The 15,560-nt window shown below is 47.2% G+C and overlaps 1 protein-coding gene across 3 annotated transcripts; it reads right to left on the bottom strand.

Moving 5' to 3' along the window:
* Positions 1 to 1,453: 1,453 nt before the first annotated feature.
* On the bottom strand, positions 1,454 to 13,056 carry CHGA (chromogranin A). Of its 3 annotated transcripts, none has more exons than XM_072428931.1 (9): positions 12,960 to 13,056; positions 12,728 to 12,836; positions 9,082 to 9,128; positions 8,142 to 8,235; positions 7,452 to 7,520; positions 5,962 to 6,057; positions 4,087 to 4,482; positions 3,172 to 3,536; positions 1,454 to 2,247 (listed from the first exon to the last, which is right to left on the bottom strand). In XM_072428931.1, the coding sequence occupies exons 2-9, from the start codon at positions 12,771 to 12,773 to the stop codon at positions 2,164 to 2,166; spliced, it is 1,197 nt and encodes a 398-aa protein (XP_072285032.1). In that variant the 5' UTR covers positions 12,774 to 12,836; positions 12,960 to 13,056; the 3' UTR covers positions 1,454 to 2,163. The 3 variants fall into 3 exon arrangements, with proteins under 3 accessions (XP_072285032.1, XP_072285034.1, XP_072285033.1); XM_072428933.1 differs by having other exon boundaries at positions 4,105 to 4,482; positions 12,960 to 13,055; XM_072428932.1 differs by having other exon boundaries at positions 12,956 to 13,033.
* Between the last annotated feature and the right edge of the window lie 2,504 nt (positions 13,057 to 15,560).

Below are 15,560 nucleotides of genomic sequence, written 5' to 3'. Positions count from 1 at the left end.
GGCCTTTGTCCCTATCATATTGGTGTAATGGTCATATGTCCAAAGACTTTTGACCCCGTAATGTTGTTGGGATGGTCAGGTGTTCACAGGATTTGTGGCTTGTAATGTTAATCAGTCAGATGTCCAACGGATTTTAGCTCTGTAGTGTAAATTTTATGGTCAGGTGTCCCCAAGCCTTTACTCTCTTAAGATGTTGGCCTGATGATCAAGCCATAGGTAATGGCTCTGTGGTGTTTATCTGACAGTCTGGTGTCCACAGGATATGGCCCTGTTGTGTTTGTGTTATGGTTAGGTGGCCACAGGCTTTTGGCCCTATGTGTTGGTCTGATGGTCCGATGTCCACAAGCTTTGGGCCTATGGTGTCAGTTTAATGGTCAAGTACCCTGTCATATTGGTGTGATGGCCTGGTGTTCACAGGCTTTGTGCTCTATAATGTTGGTGGGATGGTCTGGTTCCCCCAGGATTTTTTGAGCTATGGTGTTGGTATATTAGTTAGGTGCCCACAGTCTTTTGACCTTGTAATGTTGTTGACATGGTAAGATGTCCACAGGATTTGTGGCTTGTAATGTTGATCTAATAGTCAGATGTCCATAGACTTTTGGCCCTATAGAGTAAGTCTGATGGTCAGGTGTCCCCAAGCCTTTGGTCCTAAAATGTTGGTCTGATGGTCAAGCCATAGGTTATGGCCCGGTGGTGTTGGTGTTATGGTTAGGTTTTCACAGGCTTTTGGCCCAATGGTGTAGATGTATTGACTGGGTGGCCACAGGCTTTGGCCTCATGTATTGGTGTGATGGTCAGGTGTCCATAAGTTTTGGCGCCATACTGTTGATGTACCGGGCATATGTCCACAAGTTTTTGGTCTGATAATGTTGGTGTAATGGTTAGGTGTCCACAGGCTTTTGTAATGTTGGGATGGTCAGATGTCCCGATGGCCCCAAGCCTTTGGTCCTAAAATGTTGGTCCGATGGTCAAGCCATAGGATATGGCCCAGTGGTGTTGGTGATATGGTCAAGTTTCCATGGACTTTTGACCCTGTAAAGTTTTTGGGATGGTAAAGTGTCCACTTGATTTGTGGCTTGTAATGTTGATCTAATAGTCAGGTTTCTATAGGTTTTTGGCCTTAAAGTGTAAATCTGATGGTCAGGTGTCTCCAAGCCTTTGGTCATAAGATGTTGGCCTGATGGTCAGACCATTGGATATGACCCTGTGGTGTTTATCTGACCGTCCTGTGCCCACAGGATATGGTCCTGTGGTGTTGGCGTAATAGGTATCCACATACTTTTGGCCCCTTGGTGTTGCTGTGATGGTCAGGTGTCCACAGACTTATGTAATGGTGGGATAGTGAGCACAAGCTTTGTGCCCTGTAATGTTGGTGGGATGGTTTCCACATTCCCCATAGTGTATATTAGTGATAACAATACACAATACAATGCAGCCAATAAAACTCTCATCATAAAGGAAAAAATCTCATTTTATTTCCCTGTAAATTATTTTTACAACAGAATAAACCTCCACTCCCAAATTTAATCAAAAAGTAACAAGTTATTGCAATATGTCGATCTAACATAAAAATGACGATTGTACTAAAAAGCGTTTAACGTCCAAACTGAAGCCATAAAAAAAATTTGAGATGTCATCAGATTCATCCTTTAGATCTTCAGACGTTCTGTATTGCCTCTGACGCGCGTGAAAATGGATCCAAAAATCATCTGTGCCAAGAGCCAAAGATTCATCAGCGACGGACGCGTTCGCACCCTCTTATGTGACAGACCGGTGAGAATGATGATTTAAAACTAGTGCACATTTAAAGTAAACTTGTCAGGAGAGCATTGCAGGGGCGGCCATTGATGATCTACTGAAAATGGCGGCTGTATTGACCCTTCGGCCTTTTTGGAACGCTGACCTGAAACAAGCACGCGGGTGTGAAAAGCTGGAGAAAAGAATGCTTGTTCAGGGTCAATGACTCCATTGAAGCCGGGGGACCAGAATGACAACTAGACAGGAAAGGTGTCAGCACTGGCAGCCTCTGAGTCTCTCGTGAAAGGTGTAACCCCACCCCTGCCACAAGGGGGCGCAAGCGTTTTACTCATGGCAGTGGTGGGGTAAATGTAGAATGTGTATGTAAAAGGTGCAGTGGTGTGTTTTTTAAGATTGGTTTGTAGTTCATCCCCTCCTTAAGTCATGCAGTTTGTGGGCGACGCTTTCTAGCTCTGCTTCTATAGCGGCCAGGCTTTCCAATTCTTGGTCCTGGAGGGAAAAAGAAAAAACAACGTATTGGGATCATCTGATTATTAGAGCAGGAGAAACACAATCAGCCAATCAGAACTTTTCATTATGATAGCGAGAGGTGATTGCTGATTGGCTGTCACTAAAATCTCCTATCGGCTTTACCTTGTTTATTTTGAAACCTGCAACTTCATTTAAACCCTGTGCCATGCTCAGGCCTCTTCTTATAAAGGGTGACAACGCTTTGTCTCTGTCCCAAATATTCTCCAGCATTGTCACCCTTTCTCATGCATGTCTGATGGAGGCTACAGCATGGTCCAAAGTTGTCCCCATTTATAAACCTGCACTGAGAACAGCCATGCAGCCATCAAAGTGCATGTAACAAAGGGGATGTAAAGGTGAATTCATTCAATTAAAAATAATAAATAAAAAATAATAATTTATATAATTTTAAGAGAGATGGCAACAAACTTGACCAAGCACAAACCTATAGAGATCAATGTGCAGTCATGTGATTTGGTCCAGATATGAGCTAAGCATACTAAAACCTCATTGGATCCCACACATCTCTATGATTAGTGAATGGATACAAAGTAAGACAATGTAAGCCCCGAAACGCGTTAGCTTGTCTTTCCTTGCAATCGGACTTTATAAACTTTTCATTATAATTAAACCCCAGACAACAATGTAATATAATCTAATAAAAGGTATTCAAGCAGGGTGCTGGCTGCGTTATCTGATAACCGCTGGAGGGAGAAATCTATATTAGAAATGTATGGAAATATGAAAGTGAAACATTGAAAGTTGTATCACAGATTGCCTACAACATGACCGGATGGCTGCGTGGTGGTCTATGGATGTGTCACAGGTATGGCCAACGTACCATTGTGTAACCAACAATGGCCGCTGCTCTTACTGTGCCCCCTTTGATGTTCTAACACCAACCTCGGTCCTCCTGTTGGCGCTGCCCTCTTCTTCCTTCTTGTCCTCGGGTCTTTTGGAGATTTGAGGCTCCCTGGAGGTTTGCTGCTCTCGTTTGTCTTCTTGCTCCTCATTGGCCGGCTCAAACTTTTGGTCTTTGGTGGGAATTTTCATGGATCGGTCTGGGTCCTCCTCACTGGTATCGCGCTTGGCGCATCTCTTGGCTCGGAGTTCCTTGGCCAGCTCGTCCATCTTGTTCCATCGTTTGGAATCTTCGAGGTCTTTGGCATTTTCATCGTCGGAACAATCGTCTGTTTCACTCTCACTCTGCTTGCTTTCCTTGCTGGACTCTGCATCAGATCTGCTGTCTTCAGGGGTCCTCATCGAGTCTGAAGGAAGACAAAGAAATTATGTAGAAAACAAAACTTCTCCTTCCTCTATAACTCTCCTCTCCTGAAATACTCTGCCTGCTGGAGGACTCTGCTCCTTCCTCTATAACTCTCCTCTCCTGAAATGCTCCTTCTTCTGTCATTCATGCCAACCCAACATCTTTTTCCCACTATCCATGCCTGACAATTCTAGGTGCATTAGAGTCTCTGATCTAGAATGTGGACGGATCATATTAAAAACTGGGAAAGCATGAAACCAAAAGTTAAACCCAACACATTTCAGGGGTTTGAAATGGCCCCTTCATCAGGGCTGGAGAAGAATGTGGATTATCCTGAGTTGGAATCACGTAAAAATGATAAAGAATCCCTAAGAAGTATTTAGGACAGGAGGCAATCTCATGCCCAAATCCTTAAAGCCCTGATGAAGGGGTTCTTTAGAGCCCTTGAAACGTGTTGGGTGTTCTCCTGATGTTCAGACATAAAATGACCTTCTCATGGTCTCCCAGCACTTGGTCTTTCTATATTTCCCCAGCCCCGTCACCATCTCTACCATTGCCATGGAACGTACTGTCCTCCCGCTGAGTGTCGTCCTCCTCGTTCTCCGTCTCGTTGCTCTCTTGTTTCGGATCCTCTTTGTCGTGATCTCCAATCTCCTCATCCTCGGGATCCTTCTTGGCCTCCTTCTCCTCGGAAGCCCCATCGCTGGTATCTTCCTGATTGTCCTTGGGAAGTTCCATGTCATTGATCTCATCGGTGATCCGATTATCGATCTCCTCCTCGTCCTCTGGGGTCTCCTCTCTCTTGCTGATCTCATTACTCTCCAGCTCCTCGGTGCTGTCACCTTCCTGAGAGCGCTCTGAGCTCTCCTTCCGCTCCTCGTCCGGCTGTCTCTTCACCTCCTCGCTCTCCGAAAGTTTACTGTGAAGAGGAAATTCCTCCGATTTTTCTGAAAGAAAAGAATTTGTTTATAGGTCAGACAGCTGAGGGGCTCCCTGGGGGTGATGGGTCCCCAACGTGCGCCAATATCTGGCCTCGTTCCTGCAAGCCTGTAATATTTATTAATGTTTCATTGTATATTATATCAGAAGAATAATATAAACCCGAATAGAGGATAAACATTGGGGTATAAATGGGGTATAAAAATGGCGGCAATGAGTGCAGTATTGGAGGCAGCAGGTGGTCTTCTGATTGTCCCCTGCACCCCTTCCTCGTCTCACTATACCCTGTACCCCTCCCCCCTCTCGGCGTACCCCACACCCCCTTCCCCTATCACAATACCCCGCACCCCCGTTCTCTCTCACCATACCCCGCACCCCTTTCCCCTCCCACCATACCCCGCACCCCTTTCCCCTCTCACCATACCCCGCACCGCTTTCCCCTCTCACCATACCCCGCACCGCTTTCCCCTCTCACCATACCTTGCACCCCTTTCCTCTCTCACCATACCTTGCACCCCTTTCCTCTCTCACCATACCTTGCACCCCTTTCCCCTCTCACTATACCGTGCACCCCCTTTCCCTCTCACCATACCCCGCACCCCTTTCCCCTCTCACCATACCCCGCACCCCTTTCCCCTCTCACCATACCCTTGCACCCCCTTTCCCCTCTCACCATACCCCGCACCCCTTTCCCCTCTCACCATACCTTGCACCCCTTTCCCCTCTCACCATACCTTGCACCCCTTTCCCCTCCCACTATACCCTGCACCTTTTCCCCATCACCATACCGTGCACCCCCTTTCCCTCTCACCATACCCCGCACCTCTCTTGGCATACCCCGCACCCCTTTACCCTCTCGGCATATCCTGCACCCTCTCCCTCCTATCCCCATACCCATTTATTGCACCCTTTCCCCCCCCCCCCCCCCCTCCTTCCCGGTACCCTCCTCCACCATTTCCTGCACCCTTTTCTCTTTTACACAATCCTTAAGATTCCAGGGTCCCTACTGGGGTTGGTAGGGGGTTCCCAGATACAAGAGCAGGGGTCAACATTTCTGCTACCTACCCCCGACCCCCAATACAAGGGGGCAATTTGTCACTAATCACCTAGGCAAGTTCACTGTCTGTGTTTTTTTCCTAATATTATTTATCATTTTAATATAAGATTCTAATTACATGGATTTTAGTATTGATCGCCAATAAGCAATCACTGATAACCGATCACCAATATCTGATGATCTATGGGTACATTCACTTTCACCAGGGGGTTCCAGGGGGAATTATTTCCGGGGTTCCCCGCAGTGATGGGGTTGGGCGCGATTCTTATAATTAGGATTGGTCAGGAGATATCGAGTTTCGGCTGCACAGGAAAATCCGATCCGGCAATTAGCAGATTGTCAGCCGCAGAATTTATCAGATAAATGGAGCTCAGAGCGCCGAGGCCACCGGATGAAGGAAGATCGATTACAGGGTCACTGTGACACTCACCGGAGCCGGGCCCTTTGTCATCCTTCTCCAGGACGGCGGAAAGCTCCTCCTCATACCCGCGATTCTTCTTCGCCTTCTGGATCCTCTCCATGGCCCCTGCAGATGGTAAAATTGGAAGGTAAGTAATGAGAAAACAGGTTGTGGACAGAAAAATAGAAACCCCCGGTCAGTACAAGTCTGAAATCCTGGCATCCAAAGACAAATTATCAGTCATACTGATCCAGCGGCTCCATTTATTATGAGATACGGACCAAGAAGGAATTAAATATCTCTGTCAGACTTGCTGCAGCTTCTAATGTAACAGTGTGCAGAAAACAGAGGAAGCAATTTCACTCCAAGATTGGAGCCCCTACCACTATGCAAGACTGAAGGACAGGCTGGAGGGCAGATTTATGAAAGGGGGAGGCTGGGGCAGATTTAATGAATGGGAGGCTGAGGGCATAAATCCCAATGGAGAGGCTAGAGGGCAGATTTAAGAAAGGGGGAGGCTGGGGCAGATTTAATGAATGGGAGGTGGAGGGCATAAATCCCAATGGAGAGGCTAGAGGGCAGATTTAAGAAAGGGGGAGGCTGGGGCAGATTTAATGAATGGGAGGTGGAGGGCATAAATCCCAATGGAGAGGCTATAGGGCAGATTTAAGAAAGGGGAAGGCTGGTGGCTGATTTTTTGAAGGGGAAGCTGGGGGCATACATCCCAATGGGGAGGCTGGAGGGCAGATTTATTGAAGGTGAGGCTTGGGGCAGATTTATTGAAGGGGGAGGTGAGATCTCTACAGCAGTTTGTGCCTCTGCCCCTCCCACATGGTGATGGGGTCCCTCTGTGTTTGGACACCACAATTAATTGTTAATTCTGTACTATGGGGACTCCTCAGGGGCGGGGTTACACCATCATGTAGTGAATGTTTATGACAGGTACACTTTAATAATAGTGCAGAGAATTACACGGGGGAGGGGGGGAGGGTGACACTCAGGTAGAGACCAGGAAGCAGCCATCTCCGCAGCTTCCCCTGCAGCTCTGCGTTGTGTCTATTATTATCTTTGTGTCTCTATGACAATTTCCATTGTCTGAGCTGCTGGGATTAGGGCTCAGGAGGCAATAAGCCGCAGCTGTGCAGCAAGCAATAAAATATCCCATTGATGATTTCCTTACAATTCATGTATGATAGTGCAGCCAGTATAAGGAGCAGCGTCTGTCTTTATATTAGCTGCCCTGTACTTAGAGGTGCAGAATAGGGGAGGAGGGGCAGAACGTGCAGCCATGCCGGTCTCTGGTACTTTGCACAATATTATATGGCAATCATAAAATAGGGGAACAAGAAGGAGCCAATCACGGTGCTGCACATTCTTCATTATCCAGTCAGAGGCAACCCTGTTGTGTCATGTGATCCCTGCTGATGTGAAGGGTCAGCAGAGACATGCCAGGGCAATTCCTGATTGGGTGGTGTTGGGGTAATTGTATAACTGCCCCGAGTGTGGTGTGGAATCTTTACCTTGGGCAGCCAGATCCTGCAGCTCCTTCAGTAGATTCTGATGCCGGAGGATGGAGATGATCCTTTCATCTGTAACATAGAGATCATTGTGTCATTGTATTGGTCAGGGGGCCACGTCTGATCCAATCCTTGTCCCCGAGATGCAGGACCCCCAGATCGGTTCCCATCTACTATAGAGATTCATGGGAGGGTGCTATGCAGCGGGGCGGAGTGCCCCTCGTGTGTGCGCCAATAAAACACCATCAGCCTAAATAGAAAATCCTGACCCCTGCCAGCGGCAGAGCATTGGAAGTATAGAAGCAGCGGTCTCTCTACTAAGATCTGACACACCCCCTGCAGTATCAGACCTACATCTCTCCAATCAGCAAACCTCATGTTTTTTTCTGATTGGATAGCTCTGGCTTTGACTCATCAGGGGGCGTGTCAGACCTTTGCAGAGAAACTTCTGCTTCCATACAAAAAGCATAGCTCCTGTTCTGCACCAGGGGTCAGCTTTTTCTATTCAGTTCACAAAATAAGCAGACACATCTACACTGTACAAAGCTACATTATATGTGGGCGATATATAAATATGTGAAATCGTCACCCCCCGCCTGATCAGATAAATCGCAGAGATCTCCCAGCTGCGCTCCTGGTGGATGATGAATATTGGACTGGATTGTCATCCAGCTCTGCCTCCTTGTATCTCACCTTCTCGGAGAGTCTCCAGGCAGTCCGGGGTGATGGGGATGGGTTCGGGTTTGGACAGCGTGTCCGAAATCACTTCCACGATACATTTCATCACCTGAAGGGGGAAACGAAGCAATGAGGAGCCGAGATCATCAGGAGAGAGGATGATAAAGAGAACCGGTCACTGAGCAAAGGGACATCCTGGGGGGGATGGAAACCCGGGGGGAGGGGTCAACCCTCTTTCATGGCATGCACAGATCATCCAATCAAATAAAGCACCAAAGATTTCCCACTGCTGTGATTGGCGGTCTGGACAGGGGCCGCCACCCACAGCATACAAACTCCATGCAGATGGGGGACCTAACAAGCCTATTATTACCCCACTTACTAGGATCAGGAAGGGCCCCCAGTGGGGCAGCCCGGGGCCCACAGACAGCCCATGTCACCTCCAGAGCCACACAGAGGATCACATAACCTCAATGTTTGGGTGAATTTATCCTTCAATCCCCTCTCCTGGCTTTGTAATAAGCGGAAGCTTTCAATATGTGGAACAGATGAATAATTAAGTGAATGATTCACAAGCAGCCGGTGACCCAAATTATGAGAGACAAAGCCGGGCTGTAAATATCCTCCGTTGTAGGTCGGCCAATAGAATGACAGCGCTGAAGCTTGGATCTGATTGGATGACTTCCTACAGCGCAGGGAGGTGAATGTTGGCATGCACTGGAAGATATGTGTGTGTGTGTGGGGGGGGTGACGGTTCTGAAGTCACATGATAGGCACAGACCAATAAATAGTCAGCATTGAGATCAAAGTTCTCTCTCCTCGGTGGTATCAGAACCGAGCACAGAGAGCGCCCTCTGCTGGCCGATCACCAGATCTCTAACATAATAACAAACACATGGAATAGCAAAAAAATATAAAACCCATAAAAAGTGTCCAGGGAAGCAGCAGCTCTCACCTTGGTGTCACCTTCACTTTCCAGGCTGGATACAGGAAGGGACAACACTGGGGGGAGAAAACATGACGATCAGAAGACGGCATTATACTGAACTCATTTCATGTCATACTAACAACATATCAAACTGTCATGTAAATAACACGTATGACCTGCTGAGCTCAGCACTTTGCATGCTTGCTGTGCACCTATCAGGTAAGTGACTGCTCAACCTACCATTGCTGAATGCACCCTGCTCTCTCCTTCATGATTGGGGGGCTACAGCTGTCCTGCGGGGTCCCATGGAGCCATGGCCATGAAATAGTGGAACCCCTATGAGGACGGGGTGCACAAGGGCTAGACTGATTGGATGAGGGAGGTCATGTGACCTGCCTACAGTGTGCATTGTAAAAATAAATCTATGTAAATAGGGAGCACATGGGCAGGGATGATTGGATGAGGGAAGTCATGTGACCTGTGTACCGAATATACCGTGGTAGAAAGCCTAGGAGGATGGCGATGTGCAGAGATGATTGGATGAAGGAAGTCATGTGACCCACATTGCTAGAAATTGACTTCAATACTATTTTTTTCCCATAGGGCAGGGTAGGATTAGGGGCCCCCGTCTGTGTCCTGTTGGAGGCTCCTGAAGTATGCACTGTGTCCAATGGCTGTGATGGAGATCTGGACGTTCAGCACCATTTGGATCGGTGCCCATGTATAAGTATGCAGCTCTGAAGTTCTGATTTCACGTTGACTTCACTGGCTGCATGCTTATTCAGTGATAAAATGTATCTAGATGGCTGGCTGCTCTTTCAGACGCTGGCCATCAAAGGCTTTCTATATATTTCTACCACAAGTGGAGAACATTAAAGCAGAACTCTGAGCAAACAGCAAAATCCACACACAGGAGCCGTATTACCTGCCAAAGGATTTCGAGTTCTGTTCATCCAATCTTGTGATTTTTACAGCTCTGTCTGGCAGGAGATCTGATCTGTGACTGCTCAGGGAAGTCTTACCCTTCCCCCCATCATTTGTGCATGGGTAAAAAAAAGACAACTGAGCTCATCTCTTTATCCCTCTGCTCTATCCACCTATCAGCATCCTCCTTGCACTGCCACACATCTGATTGGCTCCCTGTGCTGCTTCTACCTCTCTTAGCATAAGCTCTGCTGTACAAGGACTGCAAGAAGCTGATACTATTCGGGTATTTCTGTTGCTTGCATAGAATACAATAAACGTCTTGGCGGATCGATCAATATCCAATTCTGTTATGAACTTTAAACAAATCGCCGTTTTCATTCATTTACATTGTCATGCAGAATATAAGAATTATTTTATACAAATGGAATGATTGGACGCTGCAACCAATAAATAAATAAAGCCAGCGGATACTTGTAGAGCCCGCGCGGGAATAAAGACGCAGAGTACTCCGCTGATTATTATTGATTTGTCTATAACCCCTCCCCCCTCACAGGGGTCACCTTGCTAATTTATTTCCACCCGGTGTCACAGTCTAATGATCTCTATGGGGGGGGAGGAGGGGGTAATTATATACGCTGATAAATTTGGGTTGCACCCACCACACACCACCTATAGGGGGGGCACCTGTGCGTTACCCACCCTGCCCCCTGATGTATAATTTCCATTCTCATACAAGACAATAATTATACAGCCAGAAAATAATGACCCCTCCCCCCCAAATCTGATAATACTACAGGGGGTGCCCCCCCTCACCTACCCCCCTATACCCCAAATCTGCTGAAACCGCCGGCAGAATAGGGGTGACACGGGGTGATCGCTGGAATCCAGAACATTCTGATATCATTGTCAAACAAAGGACCCCCACAGCGGGTGAGGGATGGGGGGGGGGGCAGAAATCTGCTCAGCCAGTCCAGACGTCTGGTAATATTAATAATTGTCCCTGGGGCCCCTGGAATATTGGGGGCCCCACTGTGCTTCCTGATAGGGGGACCCAGATCTGTGAAGTGAAGTGAACGCAATATGCTGAATGTAAATCAACAGATCGATCAATAGATAGGAAAGATTGATTGATTGATTGATTGATTGATTGATTGATGGATACATTGTATGTGTGTATGAATACCGGAGTATGAAGCATCTGCACATATTGCATTCTGCGGCCCCCCATCAGACAGTAAAGGGGTCCTAATATGAGGGTTTATGTCCCTGGTAGTGATGGGGTCCTGATATGGAAGTAATGGGGGGTCTAGTGATGGGGGTCCCTGGGTCCTGTTGCTGGTATCTGTGTCCCCAGTTAGTGATGGGGCCCCAATGCTGGTGTATGTGTTCCCTAGGAGTGATGGGGGGGTCTCTGCTTTGTAATAGGGGTCCCCCTAGCAGTAATGGGGGTCCTAAGTCTGAGATTGATGTCCTCTGCCCATGATAAGGGGTCCTCATGCTGTGATGAGTGTCTCATGACAATAATGGGGATTCTAATACTGCAATGTTTATCCCCTAACAGTAAAGGGGGTCCCAATACTGTGATGGGTATCTCGTAACAGTAAAGGGGGTCCTGATGCCCCCTGGTAATGATAGGGGTCCTAATACTGCAATGTGTAGTACTAAAGGGGGTCCTGATGTTGATATGTGTGTCCCCTTCCCATGATAAGGGGTCCTCAAGCTGCGATGTGTATCCCCGAGAAGTAAAAGAGGTTCTGACGATGATATGTGTGTCCCCTGCCAATCATAAGGGGTCCTAATACTGCAATGTTTATCCCCTAGCAGTAAGGGGGGTCCCAATGCTTGGATGATTGCCCCTGGTAATGGTGGAGGTCCTAATAACGCGATATGTATCCCCCAATTAGTAAAGGGGCCCTGATGTGTAATATATGTTCCCTGGCAGTAATGGGGGTCCTAATACTGCAATCTGTATCCCCATAGTACCAAAGGGGTCCTGATGCCACCTGGTAATGATAGGGGTCCTAATACTGCGATCTGTAGCACTAAAGGGGATCCTGATGTTGCTATGTGTGTCCCCTGTCCATGATAAGGGGTCCTCAAGCTGCGATGTGTATCACTGAGAAGTAAAAGAGGTTCTGATGCCCCCTGGTAGTGATAGGGGTGCTGATCCTGTAATGTGTGTCCTCTGCCAATCATAAGGGGTCCTAATGCTGCGATGTGTATCTCCTAACAGTAATGGGGGTCCTGATGCCCCCTGGTAATGATAGGGGTCCTAATACTGCGATGTGTGACAATAAAGGGGGTCTAGCACCAAAGGGGTCCTGAGCCCCCTGGTACTGATTGGGGGTCCTTATACTGTGATGTGTATCTCCTGCCCATGGTAAGGGGTCCTAATACTGCGATGTGTAGCACTATAGGGGTCCTGATCCCCCCTGGTACTGATTGGGTTTGCTGATCCTGTAATGTGTATCCCCTGCCCATGATACGGGGTCCTAATACTGCAATCTGTATCCCCCAAGCACTAAAGGGGGTCCTGATGCCAGGATAGAAGAATGCGCCCAGTGAAAGGTGACCTTGTTGCAATTGTTGTATTTTGAGTCTGTAATCCTATTGAGCTGTCTGCCGCAGGTCATCCCAAGGAGGTGCTGAAGCTGCAGTACTCAGCCGCTGTCCTTGGTGCTGAAAGGACAGAGATTGCAGAAAGCGCAGCGCAACCCCCTGGCACCCGACACATCATGCCACTTACCTTGTGTGGTGCAGACGATGAGGCTCAGGAGCCCTAAGGAGAACATGCTGGGATCAGGCTGGCTGCAGTGTGCTGGGAATTGCTGCAATCACTCCTTGGTATCCAATCCCTGCAGAAAATACAAAGGGGTCAATGTTACTGCAAGGGGAGAGGAGTGCAGAGCAGGAGTGCAGTGAGGGCAGAGCAGGCGCATTATAGGGGATCTGCATAGCAGGCAGGGTAACCTACCTACCTTCCTCCCTCCCCTGCTCGCTCTGGGTGCCTAGTGAGCACTGCAGCATTGGGTTATATATGGCAGAGCTGGGGGAAGTGACATCATAGTGGCCCCCTCCCTGGCTCCATGGAGCAGAGGAGGAGAGAAGAGCTCTGCTTTGTATGGGTGACATGCACTCCTCACCCAGAGCGCTACATGCAGGAACAGCGCACAAATGCCAGGCGACCATCATGCACAGGGTTGTGTTGCTGCCTCATGCAGCTCTGCATGCAATTGTTTTAATTCTTTTTATGAGATTTCGATAATAATATGAGATATGATCAAAGATTATTATTATTATTATTATTATTATTATTATTAAACAGGATTTATATAGCGCCAACATATTACGTAGCGCTGTACATTAAATAGGGGTTGCAAATGACAGACAGTGACACAGGATGTCAATATCCTCCTTGCCCATCATAGCCCTCTTATTACTGTGCTGGCCCAGCTCCTCCACTCATACCCCTGCCTTCTACCTTCCTACATACCCTTTTATGTAGCTGCTGGTGCAGAAGTAAAAGAAATATTATAGACTGTTGTCATTTGAGCTCTCAGTCTGCTGTGACATCACATCCAAGATGGCGGTGCTTGCAACAGTCCCAGGACTATGGGGTGTCTACACAAACATGCATTCTATTTGCATATAACACGCATAAAATGCATTAAATGGGAGGGTTGTTGTTGAAATGAATGGTGACAGGTTCTCTTTAAGGTCACTCAGGACCTTTTTCTTGCCTGCTTTCCCATTAGAGATATCACCGTGTAATAAACACTATAGGCCATGTGACAGAATCAAAGCTTCTCATTGGTTCCCAGACTGATGATGTGACAGTTCTCATCACTTTTATCATTATTTAACGTCTGCTCAGCACTCTCATGTGACGCCGTCCATCAAAGTGATCATTGAGCTGAGCAGCCCAGGCAGCGCAACAAATCGCCACTACAAGAAATGCGATTGGACCTTCTAAAAACCCCATGACCTGGAAAATTCACATACAATGCAATTGTATTTATATATTTCAGATTCAACTTGGGCTGTCAAGCCGAACTGACTTGGGGTTCACCTGGGGCCCCTATGTAGTGGCACACTTTGCACCCCCTTTATGCCCTCCCCTGAATATGGATGAGATTATAAATCAATCATTCTCTGATAAAAAGTTACAATGTTGCAATCTGATCACTGATGACATCACCGCCACCTGATTGGAGCGCATTTTGTAAAGAGGACCTGTCAGTAATGATATGACAATGTACTGTATTCTCCTCCAAGCTCCCTGCAGCCTGCTGCCCTCCATGAACCTGGCATGCCCTGTGTACCTGAATATGAGCCGGTTCCCTGAATCCCGGGGATTAAGCTTCATCCTGCTCACCTTCTGGGCAGCCACCAAACAGCTGCTCCTCCATTATTTAACTGGTTTCTCATTAACTTTGCCCGCCTTGTACTTTTATCCACGTCGGCTCGGGTTACCTGTAAGCAACCGACAAGTGAAGACCGGGGACAAGCAGGAAACTAGCGCCGGTTATATAACACAAAGTGATTAAAATGAAAAAAGTCACATATATATATATATAGTAACCGTATGGCTTGCCGGCTATGCAGCTCATTTCAGATCTGCATTTTCTTTCAGGTTACCAATGCAGGAACCATTGTTAATGATCATGGGCCTGTTGTTAATGCACAGAGCAGGCAGTGTTCCCATAGGCTGGAGGTATTCATGACAGCTGATCACCTGACAGCTATTAGCCAATAGGAACAGCGCCGGCTGTTTACCTTAATAACAAATTCAGAGCAAATATTACATTTTTCAGTTCCTGAAAAACCAATCGGAATATCGGATGTTCAGATCGACAGCCTGAATCTGAACAGCAACGTTACTCATGCTTGGGATATTGAAATGGACAGAGCAATCAGGCAGGTAGGTGGGATTATTGAAGAAAGGAAAGGACAATATCATTTCCCCTTGCTAGGTAGTATGGTGATTATTAGCTGTGCAGGTTCCTGACCTACAGAGATAATTAGCAGAGCAGCTCGGTCCAGGACACACCCCCAGCTTGCTGATTGGACAGTGAGGGAGCAGCAGAATACTGAATGATAAGCCATCACTCTGTTCATTTTGGCAGTAGGCTGCAATGCAAAAGAGTCTGATGGATTCATGCTAATGCTAACTGGTTGCTTGGGATCAGCCAGCTGTTACATTCACTTTAGATTCACATTGGATTTGATAATTTAATCAGAAACCAGATCATACAAGACCTTAGCACTCTGTAATCTGCTTTACCTTTATCTGTCAGCTGCACATTGCATACCAGACAGTTGCAGGTGAGAAAAGTCTATGTGGCACAGGCAGGTAATAAATTGTGACTTTATTGTAATAAAAAAGAATTACGCACTTTATTGCAGCCATGATATGACGCATTGATTTGTGAATTCATAAAGATAAAGAATTTCCTTCTACAGATGATGAGATATCACAGCCGCATTGTGCGGGTAAATATTACGCTGGGTAAATAGGTGGCGGGGCCCGGAGTATTAATAAGGAAATGTTTTGTGATGAATCCCCATGAATAATGAAT

Source organism: Pyxicephalus adspersus, chromosome 12 (assembly GCF_032062135.1).
Source record: "Pyxicephalus adspersus chromosome 12, UCB_Pads_2.0, whole genome shotgun sequence".
NCBI classification, from domain to species: domain Eukaryota; kingdom Metazoa; phylum Chordata; class Amphibia; order Anura; family Pyxicephalidae; genus Pyxicephalus; species Pyxicephalus adspersus.
The sequence above is the reverse complement of the archived record's forward strand: the minus strand, read 5'-3'. Positions and strand labels throughout refer to the sequence as shown.